This window comes from Engystomops pustulosus, chromosome 11, assembly GCF_040894005.1.
Source record: "Engystomops pustulosus chromosome 11, aEngPut4.maternal, whole genome shotgun sequence".
In the NCBI taxonomy this organism is placed as follows: Eukaryota; Metazoa; Chordata; class Amphibia; order Anura; family Leptodactylidae; genus Engystomops; species Engystomops pustulosus.
Window position 1 is genome coordinate 54,754,009 of NC_092421.1, and position 13,569 is coordinate 54,767,577.

General features: G+C 40.0%; 1 protein-coding gene across 3 annotated transcripts in view; it reads right to left on the reverse strand.

Annotated features, from left to right (window-relative positions):
• Positions 1-13,569, reverse strand: part of SFXN2 (sideroflexin 2) — a 34,125-nt gene that overhangs the window by 18,236 nt on the left and 2,320 nt on the right. For all 3 annotated transcript variants that reach the window (XM_072131057.1, XM_072131058.1, XM_072131059.1), the window contains exons 2-4: positions 8,925-9,104; positions 3,236-3,406; positions 479-577 (exon numbers count right to left, since the gene is read on the reverse strand). In XM_072131057.1, the coding sequence (XP_071987158.1) occupies positions 479-577; positions 3,236-3,406; positions 8,925-9,085 (431 nt within the window). In that variant the 5' untranslated portion in view covers positions 9,086-9,104. The remainder of the gene's footprint in view (positions 1-478; positions 578-3,235; positions 3,407-8,924; positions 9,105-13,569) is intronic.

The window sequence follows — 13,569 nt, forward strand, 5'->3', positions numbered from 1 at the left end:
TTCTCTAGACCCCAATTATTGAGTGTGCTCATTATGGCACCACCGCAATCTTAGTTTGCCACTCTTCTGTCAGGTAGGTCCTGCCAGGCTGTCCAGTCTTGTCGAGGACCACCCATCTGACAGCAGAGGGTTTAATTAGCTACCAAAACTAACAGCACTTAGTGGTCAGGAATAGAGATGAGTGGACCCGGACCTATTGCCGGCTGTGCAGCCAATTGACACTCCTACCTACTAGTCATGGCAGTGATAGGCTAGAGGGGTCAGCATTGGAAAATCACAGCCACGACTGGTAGGTAGGGGCATCAATTTGCTGGATTGGCTGCACAGGACGCACCTGAACCCCGGGCCTTAAAAAGCAATCCTGCTCATCTCTAGTCAGGAAAGGCATGAAAAAAGAACAGTTTAGTAAACAATAAAAGGGAGGGACCCTTAAATGATTGTCTGAGTGATAAAAGTAGTAATGTAAATGAGTACTTACCCAGGGGTGATGGGGGAGGCCGCATTTCTGTTGGTGTAGTTTACAAGTGCATTAAAAGACTGGTTAACCCATTGCCAAAACACTACAGCAGGGACTGTCCTGTACAAGAAATTTTATAAAAATTGATACAACCGATAAATACATGAAAATATTATGTAAAAACTGAAGAGAATTTCAGACTTTGTAGGTGTATTAGACTGCATCAATTACATGTTTTTCCTTGAGAAAATGCATTGCATGAATGCAAAGAAATCTTCATTTTCATCTATATGCAAATGAGCATTTCAATGCATCATGGACCTGCCCACAAGGTTAGGAGCTCATTTGCATATGGATAAAAGTGGAGATTTCTCTGCATTCAGGCCACAGATTTTCAACGACCTGACTGACAAAAGCACATCAATGGAAGATTGACAATAAGACACAAGTTTTTTGATTATATTTTGGCATATAAAACATCCATATACAGACGGTCCCCTACTTAAGAACACCTGACTTAAAGATGACCCCTAGTTACAAACGGACCTCTGGATGTTGGTAATTTACTGTGCTTTAGCCTTAGGCTACAATAAACAGCTGTAACAGTTATCAGAGGTGTCTATAATGAAGCTTTATTACTAATCCTGATTCTTATGACAACCCAACATTTTTAAAATACAATTGTCAGGGAAACAAAATAAATTTGGCTGGACTTTTTATAAATTATAAAAAATTTGTACAATTATAAAATATACAGTTCCGACTTAGGTTCTTTTAGGTTTGTTCTGAATTTGTATCTATCTTGTACGTAACTCAGAGACTGCCTGTACAGCTGTCCATTAGTTAGATTTTTAGAGAGCCAATAAAATGTCACATCATGTGTTGTATTACACTAAGAATACATGGTGGGTAGCTATTCCCACTGAATGGAATAACAGATCTGCTGGGAAACTAAGTCCATGGTCAAAATATATCAATTTGTCTCAGATTTTTCAGGTTTCCACATATATTTTTACTATGCAAATAAAAACCAGGGTCAATGCATAAAGGTGAATTTCAATGAGTCATATGATCTCCGATATATATATTATCTGAAAAGGTTGGAAACATTTATACATAGAGAAACCCATGTGTCTGCAGAATTTCTATACATCAAGTTAAAATATTACACATTTTGGTTAAAGATATATTATTATTAGTCATGTCACATCACTTCCAGACAATATCTGTAATGATTAACCAGTCCGTGAGAGGGGAAATGTGGACAGACATCTGATAAACAGCTGGGTATACATTGAGGATTCACATAAGACACAAGAAGCAACACATGATAGATATTGATTTACAGAGTAAATGGACAATGCCGATTTACCGGCAGCTAAAGAGAGGCTTTGCTTAGGGGGCAATATGGTTTCTCTAAAAAAAAAAAAAGAATGGGGATAAGTGATCAACAAAGATTGATGGGGAACCTAGACCTTGAGAGCCAATTGACCATCAGATATCACACTAATATGCCATCAGGCCAAAAGATGGGAATGTTATACTAAGGCAACTCCCTGATATTTTTATGTTTGATGATATCCTAATAAACTAAATGCAAAAAAATTAATTAAATAGAAAGCTAATTAAATAGAAAGCTAATTAAATAGTAAGCTAAAATCCCACTGTTACCAATAAGCCAGGATTAAGCTTTAGGAAATTACAACTATTAAAGAATAACCCCCTACTACATTTCCAAAAATCTAATATTTTCAAATATCCTTCTTGAAACCTCTGAGATTTTCAGTTGCCATATAGTATAGAAGATAAAGACAAAAATGTAAGACTAAAGGTCAAAAACAGACAGTTCTAGAAATTTTTAGTATAAACTAAGCACAATATAAACACCATGTACATAACATGTCAGGATAAAGTTAACCAGAAAAATTCTTTAGAACCTTATGGAGAAGAGAAATGTATAGGAAAGTATATAGTCAAGGTCAGTGTTTCCAGAAAGATTATTATAATTTGCATCCAAAAGGTAACAAATTATTACTTTTTTCATTCATTTTTTTAATACACTGAAGCACAGGCAGTTACACAAGATTTTGTAAAACACACATATACAATGCATATATAAAAAATGACAAATACATATACAGGCAGTCCCCGGATTATGTACAAGATAGGGTCTGTAGGTTTCTTCTTAAGTTGAATTTGTATGCAAGTCGGAACTGTATACTTTATAATTGTAACCCCAGCCAAAATTTCTTTGGTCTCTGTGACACCTGGATTTTAAAAATGTTGGATTGTCATAAGAACCTGGTTTAACAATAAAGCGTAATTGCAGACACCTTTTTATAACTCCTACAGCTGATTATTATAATCTAGGGCTAAAGTACAGTAAATTACCAACATCCAGGGGTCCGTTTATAAATAGGGGTCGTATGCAAGTCAGGTGTTCTTAAGTAGGGGACCATCTGTACCGGTATATGAAAATATTTACTTAAATACACTCAGAACATTTACCCTATTTAGGATCAAAGACAATACTGTACAAGACCCATCGAAACTAGTGGTAAAGTTTCTAGAAGAAAATGACCCAACCTACCCATCCCCATCCCACTTATGTTGATAAAGTAAGTTGTAAATTGTTATATTGTAGAATGATGCCCTATGTATGACATCTTGTTTATTAAAGCCTTGAGTTATCTAGTCATTGGCCCCAGGTCCCCCACAACATTGATATTACACAAAACTGAGAGTCAAGGTAAAGCGATAACTCCATAAGATAACTACCTGTAAAACTGGAGCATACACCCGGTGATGGCCATCCCGCCAGGAACTTGGAAAGACATTCTTCCGATTAGATTCATCTTGTCCCCGGTGTCCGGGTGGAAGGCAGAGTCGTATAGCTTCTTGGCATAATGGAGTTGTTCTACGCTGGTGCCAGGTGGAGTGACACCTGCTCTGAACACAGAACACACAGTCTAATCTGGTCTAAGGATTGGAAGAATTGGTGAACGTCCATGAATAAATGACATAAGCTATCCATTTAATCACCCAGAGGTGGAACAGAAGTAGTAGACTGCATCAAAGACACCATAACATCATCAAAAATAGGAATGCCAACATTTAAGGGGGCTTTCAAAGAATCTGGAAAAGCCGAGGGGGTTGGGTGGGGGATAAAAAAGAAGGCATACCAATAGCAACTTTATATTTCTGTTAGGTCTTCAGTTATTTCCATCAGTTATTCTGAGCCAAAACCCAGAGTGGTCGATCACACAGAACATATGCAAGTCTTTCCATTATACCTTACCTCTGTATACTTAATGGAAAGACTTTCACATGTCCTGTGTGTTCAACCACAAATAAATGAAGGATAGAACTCAAGACCCAAATGAGATGTAAACTGGCCCTCACTCTACTCTGGCTCCCACGTCTTTGTTACTTCAGATTTTCTGTACTGGGTCCAGCCAGAGGTTCTGGGGTCACAGGGCTCCTTTTGCTTATGACCTTGGAATGGATGTCACTTCCTTTGTAGCTTCCAGTTCAGGTGAGAAGGCCATCATTGGCTGAAGGAGGTCATGTGCCCCCACTGGAACCTCAGATCAGATGCAGAATAGGTAATATCGGGGTGTTTTCCAGAAGACCCCTTTAAAATAATTAAAATTTGAGATGTAAGAGGTGCCGTCTTATTAGGGATTAGACTTCCAGATTCTCCTATATAGATAACAATCATGTCTTATCCCAGTCACACTTCTGCCAGTCTTTAACTGGTTAAATACCCAAGAAATTAAAAAAAAAAAAAAAAAAAAAAAAAACAGCAAAAATAAAAACAGGCCCCATTACCACCCACTGTGCCCAATATCTGGGTTCAGTGCCGCTCCAGCATAGCCACAGAGTGTTAATATTCGGTGTTAACATTGTTATGTATGATAAAGGGCTTCGTTACGTGATTTTAATTAGCTGTAAAGTGAATTTCTAAGTGACAGCACCACTTTAATGGATTTCACAGAAAAAGCCGATCATTAAAATCTGACAGCTTTATTGATCTACCCGGCACCGGAGATGTTTTGATACCCAGCTGTCCTTGTGTTGCCTAGCAACGCTCTACCTGCCTTTCATTAACTCTAAAAAGTCAGAAACAAAATTCACGCTCCCATTGTCCGTTCATTTACAATCCGCCGGCCCTTGTTTTCAGGCAATTTAAAGAGAAATGTACATCCTAGTCACAGCAGGACTGTCAGGACTTCACTAGATCTCCATAGAATTCAACCTGAGCACAAATGTAACCCTTGTGGAACCAGGAGTCGTAAATGTCTCCTTAACTTTTGGAAAGACACCTTCTAGGGATGAAGATTTTATTTCCTAGTCTTTTTTTCATAGCAACATATACATTTGGTAGATATTTTGATTTGTAAAACGCTATGGAATGGCTATATAAATAAAGATTAATATTATTTTATGCAAAATAGATAGAAATGGAAAAATCTCATTTCCTGGCTATTTACTATAAAAGGAACTGCCATGTTTTTATATCAGTCTATCTAACCATTTATCTATCTAACTTTCTATCTATTATATCCATCTACATCCTATTTAGCCGTATAAACCTCTGTCAGTCGATCTCTCTCTCATATCCAGGAACGTAACTACAGGTGTAGCCGCAGCCGCCATGGGGTCCCGGCATCTGTGGTATTTGGTGTGAATTAGGTATGTATTTGCTGTATGTGTATATTCTGCATGGGTGTATGTGGTAGTGTATGTATGTGTATATTTGCTATGTGTGTATACTATATGTATGTATATACTGTATGTGTATGTATATAAACTCAGGTGAAAGTGTACAAAAATATATATCTATTTTTTTTTTTGCAGAGAAGGAGGGACCCATTCTAACCATGTACGTATGTATCTATACATCTATCGTCATTACAGATTGCCTTACCATACTACTGTACGCCACTTTGGGTTATTATTGTGCAGGGCTAAAGGGAGTGGCATAACTTGAAGCAGAAGGGCCCCAGTGCAAAGTCTGTGCCAGCCCCCCCCCCCCCCCCCCGACTGTAACGTATGGTATATAGTACTAGTATTCCCATATGGGAAAGTAACACCTTATGGGCCCCTAAGCCTCCATGGCCCAGTTGTGATCGCACCCCAGATTCTACCAGTGGGGAGCTATATGTGTGTGGAACCCAAATATAGTATTGTACTTTCTATTAAAAATAGGTTGTGACAAGGTTTGGAAGACACTTCCACTTTCAGTAGCGGGAAGAATTAACTTGGTTAAACTCATAATCCTCCCAAAGTGCCTCTATATCTTACAACATGCAGCAGTTCCTCTCTCCAAAAAATTCTTTAAAGGAAACCTACCATTTAGAATGGTCGGTGTAAGCTGTAAGTACCGGGCACCAGCACATGGTGAGCTGGTGCCGGTACTTACTTTCGTTAGTGTTTAAACCGCGGTATCGCGGTTTTAACACTTTAGAGCAGAAGGGGCTTCGGCGCTGCGCGCGACCGTGCGCGCGCAACATCTCCGCTATTTCCTGTGTAGGCGCGCAGCGGCGAAGCCTCCTCTGCTCTAAAGTTTAAAAAGTGTTAAAACCGCGATACCGCGGTTTATAACACTAACGAAAGTAAGTACCGGCACCAGCTCACTTACAACTTACACCGACCATTCTAAATGGTAGGTTTCCTTTAAAGAACTGCACTCACTAACAGGGGTATTTATTTGGGCCACCTCTAGAGCCAAACTCAGTCTTCAAACACTGCAACGACCAAAAGACGAAGCTGGGATGGCACTCCCCGACTTCTATAATTATTACCTAGCGGGACAGCTCAGATACCTAAACAGCTGGATGGGAGGACAGACCCTACCTAACTCAGAACACCACCTGCAACACCACCTGAGCCTCAAATCTCTATGGCCGGTTCTAGAACCACCTCGGGACCTAAACATGTCTTTACTACCCCTGCATAGGCTAGCTAGACAGGTCTGGAAAGCGGATAAGCAAATAGTAGGCTTTACAGATATAATAGCTGAGACTCCACTATGGCATAACCCTACACTCTCCCAACTGCACACACTGGAGGGACAGATACACTGGGAACAGAAAGGCAAAGCAACGCTAGGAGACATTTACACAACAAACATTCTTTGCTCCTTTCAAGAAATACAAGTATTTGCAGCTCAGACACGCATTGGATGCCCAATTCCCGTCTCCCCGCCCACCCATATCCTCCTATCCATTAATTGGCATCTTTAGGACACAGGGGCCCAGAGGGTTGGTATCAGCACTCTACACCCATCTAATCCGGGAAAAGACTCTGAAATCTCCAATCCCCGCCATAGATAAATGGAAGACACATATTCCCTCGTTAGAGGAAGAATCTATCCCGGACATTCTCTCATCACACCTTAAAGTCTCCCCCTCGATAAATAATAGACTTATCCAACTATACTTCACGCACCAAGCATACCTGACTCCTGTGCGATTGAGGCATATGGGTCGAGTACCAACCACAGCGTGCCCCAGATGCGGAGATCTTAACGTAGACTTTTGGTACATGAGTTGGAGCTGCGCTCCAATCCAAAAATTTTGGAAGGATGTAACAAATTTCCTTACAACTATTTTACCAGTACCACTATCACATTCCCCTGAGATATGCTTATTGGGCCTAATTCCTGAAGTAGATTGGACTCATTACCAAATAATATTCCTACAAGAAACATTGTTTATGGCCCGGAAATGCATAGCACTGAGGTGGTACTCCCCCAATACCCCTACCCTGAGTATGTGGAAGCTACAGGTGAACCAAATCCTACCATATGAAAAAATAATTTACAAACACAGACAAAAACCGGACAAGTTTAACCACATTTGGGGGGACTGGTGTGACACACCAAGGACCAACTACTTGCCACCTAGACTTAGAATAGCCATGAGAGATTTATAAAATTTAACCTGGACTTAAAACCCAGTCTCCTAGAATGGGGGGTGGGGGTGGGGGGTGGAGTCGGAGCACTGGCATCGTAGGCCAATGTAAATACAAACTAACCTAACCAACTTGAAGGGGTCAAAAACAAGGCGCACCCAATCACAAACTGGTCAATGGTATATACTTGATGTTTATTACAATTTTCTTGTTATCTTGAACCTCAGGCAATGAAACCTTATGTAACACTGTATAAGATTGTAAGCATGATTTTCTCGAAAGTCTGATATTCTGGTTTTATTTTGTGTTTTACAATAAAGAAGTTAAAAAAAAAAAAAAAATAGGTTGTGACATTAAAAAATGTTTTAGAAATCGTCAACTTTCTGGCGGTACATTGCTGTTTAACTGTTTATATACATGTATTCTTTACAGCTTTGGTTTGAAAATCATTGGCAAGTATCAGGCATTTTCCATTCCATCAGGGAGATCCAATCATGCCAGCAATAGCAATTATTTTTACAGTAATATGATTAATGATGTTTTATCAATTAAGATTGCTCTTTTCTGGGTCAAGGAAAGTATTTTATCAACATTTTTACATATCGTGTGTAGGTTTATATGATCAATCAAACAGGATTCCTAGGAGATATAGTGAGAGTTCTTATTATCCAACCAACATTTCCAACTTCCTATGTACAAATAATGATACAAGAGCTGTCAATCACGGTAAGTGGGTGGGAGTAATCAGGACTCTTATGGTCTTTCCTAAGAGTCCTGCTAGGATTTTCAGAAATCATGATCATCACATTGTAGCCATATAAGTAAATCACTGAACAGGTGTAAAAATGTTGTATGGAATAAACGTGTAGCAATATTTCACAATGTATTAAATAACAGGAAGATGTTGGAGAAATTGGTAATGGGTGTTGTAGCTATGAGCAAGTTATACCAGCTACTCCAATATGTATGTTGTGTTACTTTAAGAAATATCACTCTTCTTTTCAATTTCAACAAATTCTAAATACCTCCATACACAATATCCAGCTACAGATGGCTATGTTAGGTGTCCAAGGGTTCAACTTAAGCAGGTGCAGAGCCAGGCCCAGAAGGGTGATGCACATGCCACGTTTTTGGACCATTTTAAAGCATGCGTTTTCAGTTTGTTTAAAAATGTTTTGTATGTTTTCCATGCATTTGGCTGCTTTGAACCAGTTTATTTTCATTTTAAGAAGTGTAGGCAGCTGTGAAACAGATTAAATCCAGCCAAACACATGGCAAACATTTTTAAAATGCATGCATTTTTAAACAAACTAAAAACACATGCTTTAAAACAGTCCAAAAACGTTATCTGTGACATTACACTAAGTGTTATAAATTATACATTAAAGTTGGAGACTTTAAAGTTTATCGAGATTCATCGTCTTACTCAACATCCTCACAGATAACCAAGGCCTAGAGAGTATAAAGTGATCTAGCGATAGATAAAGTGATCTCCATTTACATGCCTCATTGACCTGAATATCAGTAGTCTGTGAAATTATGAAATTACCTGCAGGCTTCAACAAGCATTTTTGCTCTATCAAGCTCCTGCTCCGACACAATCACCGTCCGCGGGTCCGTAATATTGAAGAAATGCTTCAGCCTGCCCATAAACGTACTCTGGTCCCATCTTGGCGCATCAATGTTAAACTTAGAAACATCCACTTCCATATTTGTATACCAGGTTTACCTGGAAAGGAAATGACAAGAGACGTTTTCGTCAAGTGCATGTAAAGTTACTATGATGGATAAATGTAGGACCATGTGGAAGTACAGCATACAAACAGTGCATGGATCTCTCCACCAGTACCTTTTATGCCAAAAATAATACCGCTCTGCCAGTGGCTTCTGTCCCAGGGGAACAAAGGGGAACTAAAGTTCATATCCCTGCTGAAGACTACCAAGGAAGTATATGATTGTTTCTTTTACTGCTGAGCTTCTGATACTTAAAAAGGTTGTCCCAAATTTAGACGTTATACTCTTTAAACAAGATAAAAGGGGATAAAGTAATTGGTGTGGGTCTGACTGCTGTGCCCTCACTGATGACAAGAACATGACCGCCGTAATCCAGAGAACCAGGATCCAGTTCTCACTAAAAGGTGGAGAAGCAGTCAGGGCTGTGGAGTTGGTAAACCAAAGATTCGACTCCGACATCACCAAACTGGTCACTGACTCCAATACCAAAGTCCTGGTTTCCTGTTCACTTTAGCAGTTGTAAGATGAGTACAGGCGTTCATCCCCAGTGCCTTATTCCTCTGATCTATAGCAGAGGAACTTCACTGCTGAGCATGTACATAAAGTGCAGCCACTTCATCTCTGGAACCTGTGACCGAGGAGTCAGATGCAGCCTGTCAAGCCTTCAGTTACGGCCCGCATCCTGCTGACAGTCACAGTCCATTGAGTGCTTCCATAACTGATGGCCAGGCAGCGGTGAGTGCAGCTTAGAAGTCCTCACTGCACCTGCACCGTTCCACTCTGTCCTGAATCCTGAAGCTAGTTGAATATGGCGGCATCAGCACCCAGAGCAGAGTGAACCCCAGGAGCAGGAGAGGAGCCAGGAGTGGCAAGTACTTGTCAGCTGTCCTCTACTGCTCCCGGGTCCTCTCCTGTTCCTGCCATAGCTTTGTTCTGGGTCCTGATGCTGGGGTATACAACCAGCACCCTAGGGTCTAGCAGTATGACAATGCATGTTGTTTACCCCTGACCTAAATCCTTAGATCAGGAACAGAATAGGCCTTTAAAGGAAATGTCATTATTTTCATAATTTATCATATATTTGTGGACTTGGTCCATTTTATCAACTCCTGGATTTCACCAAAATGGTCACCGACTCCCACTCCACAGTCCTGGGGCAGGATGAGCGTGAGCCCTGCACCTCACCGGTAAACTATCCCCAGGATGAATCTTCAATATCAGATAGATAAGGGTCAGATACTCCTATCACACTGTCTACATTGTAGCTGATGGGCAGTGATTTGCAGCTTTGCCTAATACACACAATAACCTGAATCTATAAATAAGCAAAACACTTTTATTGCAGGACAAACCCGATTCACCTATTTTCTCATTCTGACCATTTGTCTTCAGTACTTTTAGTTCTAAGAGTACGGTTTTTACTTGAATGATCTCCTGTAATTGTGTAACTCATATGTAAATCACGATTACATTAGATAATTATGATAAACTATACATGCAGCGCAGGGAAATCTGAAGGTCACAGATATAAAACAATTACTACACCATGACCTCTACGATAAATGTCACTACTCACCCAACTCAGATCAAATCGTGACTCAAAGATTAAGTAACACGTCAAACCAAGGACAATGCATTAAGGTTCTTAAATATTGAAGAATTTCAAACTAAACTAAACAAATGTCTATTTTGCCAGATTTTCTACAAAGTATTTGCGTAGGTGGAGTTTTATTGAACAGTGGAACAGACAATGACGGATACAAACTGCATGACAGTATAGGGATGAGACTACAATAAGGCATCATGCAAACAAACGTTGTTTAGATTGTTTAGCCTGCTGGCTGATGTTTCAATAGGCCACATGGAAGTCTATGGGAATGTAGAAAGTACGGGTTGCAACGGGTACTATTCTTTACGATGAAACTGCGAATGGCTCATTAAATCAGTTATGGTTTATACGTGCAGTATCCAGGAATATACTGTCAGCCAATAGTCAGCCATCCATCATTTGCCAGCCCACTATATTTTATATGGATACGGTTCCATACGTTCTTAGGCTACATTCACACGAACGCTGGGGGACATGTATACGTCCCCCATAGGCTGGGAATGGGGGCACGGTACGGAGTGGTATGATGCATCACACGTTTCCGTACAGTTTCGCACTCGGGAAAAGATAGGACATGTCCTATCTTTTCCCGTATAGGGGCCGTGCACCATATATCTCTATGGAGAGGGGCGGGGTGCTATGGTACGGCGGGCACACGTGTGTGTGAATGTAGCCCTACACGGATAAAAAACCTGTTGTATTTACAGCCAAAATACAGCTAAACAGAACAGGAAAAAACATATAGATAGAATACTTTATTGTCCCCATAGGGGAAATTTAATTTGTCACGACAACAGTAGCAACGCCTCCATCCATGATCACAGTTATACATATATGAACAATAAGGGATAATAACATACATATAATACAATACACACAGAGAACACCAACGCAGGTTTAAAAGTTTAAAAAGTAAAAAAATAATAAGAGTATAATAAAAGTATACACTTTGGTTAAAATAGCCACTTACTTAAGTTAACCAGCCCAATTATCCTAGGAATAAAAGAGTTTTTAAATCGATTTGTTCTATGCAGATATTTTGATATGCAGAAACCTCTCATATAGTAGTGTGCATGAGGCCTTACTCCCATACGCAGATGTGTTTAGACCTAAACACCTGTGTTAAATGGCAAAATGCACGTAACTAGTTCCCAAACAAAAGTATTTAGGTCTAAACACATTTGATGATTCTGGACACCAAATCACCCACAGGTCCTTATGGTTTAGTGTCCCAAATTGCCCTTTAGCAAGTCCCTATGTGCCCTCTATTAAAATAATAAATACCAATACTTAACTTGTTTCGGTGCTCTCCGCGCCTGCGCAATTGCATAATGAAGCCGGCATACTACAACCCAGCTTCAATGCACACAGGCCATGGTCACAGCACTTGTGCAATGAAGCCGGGAGGAGCTGCAACGGCTTCTTCGAAAAACTACGAATGCATGGGGATTTTTTGATTTGTGTTGACTCCTCTGCTTTGCAAAATCTTTGTTAAAGGGTAAAAACTAAATGAGCTAAATAATAATTTTGGGAGTATTCAATGATAACGGGTTGAGACATATAATTGAAAGGTTCTGCTGCTCCTCCTACTTTTACTCCATTCCTGGTTTGGACATCAAAACCTGCATCTGAAAAACTGAATGTGTGACATCACCCTATGGGTGCTCTCATCTTCTAGATCCACTACTAGTTTAGTCTACAAAAAAAAAGACTGAACATGCTAATAACTGGTCGTGGCTCTAATCTTCTCTGACGATATGCATATTTACACCCACCAGGGTGATGTAAGGCTCTAGACACCTGGCCAGACAAAACCTCAGTATCTTATTTGTTTTGTACATAACATGGAACAACCTGCACCACTTTACAAAACAACTAATAAAGAACGAACAAATACAAAGAAAACACAAACAGGAAAAAGCTACTGTAACAGCGACCTTTGAGCAATCATTAGTAGATGAATTATTATAACTAGATAGGACGATGCCGTGGCCTAAAATAACCTGTTCTCCATCTCTATGATTCAGCGCTGCAGGTAAAAGCTGGAAAGGCAAGTCCATGTTTCACTGTCAAAAAATACCTGTCTAAGCGTCTGAACAAGATGCAATGCAATCTTAAAATGCCACAAGCTGCTGCCCAAGATTACCAAATAATCTACAATACAACTATTCTATACATTTCATGCTTTCAGTATAGTTTAGAAAATAAACATTCTTCAGATTATATATCCACATAGGTTTGATACGTTGCAAAATTTCAGACCAAAATTCTGAATTTATTCCTATGCGTTGGAAAGGGTGAAGTAGGTGGTAAAAAACCCCACTGTTCATAGATTAAATTGGTTGTACCAGTTATATGGGGTGTTCCACCCATTTTCTCTTCGAGTGGCTATAGTATACTGTCCTCCCGGCTCACCCCTCCAGTTCCTTGACCACTTTGCTTCTTAGCTTCCACACTTTCTATCCTGTGATAGTCCAACCCTCATCATGGGAGACTTTAACACCTTTATCTCCCCTTCTGCCCCCTCAGCTCTTATCACTAACTACATCTTCAGGGCCTGGTCTTTGCCTGACTCTCTTTAGGCTCTGACTTCACCAATACTGCCTTTCCACTTTTAGACCATAACCTTCTCTTTTTTATTGTAAATTGTTTTATTCCTATGCTCATTTATCACACATAGCGGAAACCCACTGGCCATTAGTACTCTCCATCTTGTGGAAATTGTGCAGTCATCACTGTCCCCATCCATCTCCTGTCCTAACCATTATAATCATGTTCTCAAAAGTGCCCAGGATGAGGTGGCACCACCCTTAGGCTACATTCACACTACCGTATGGGGGACATATAAATA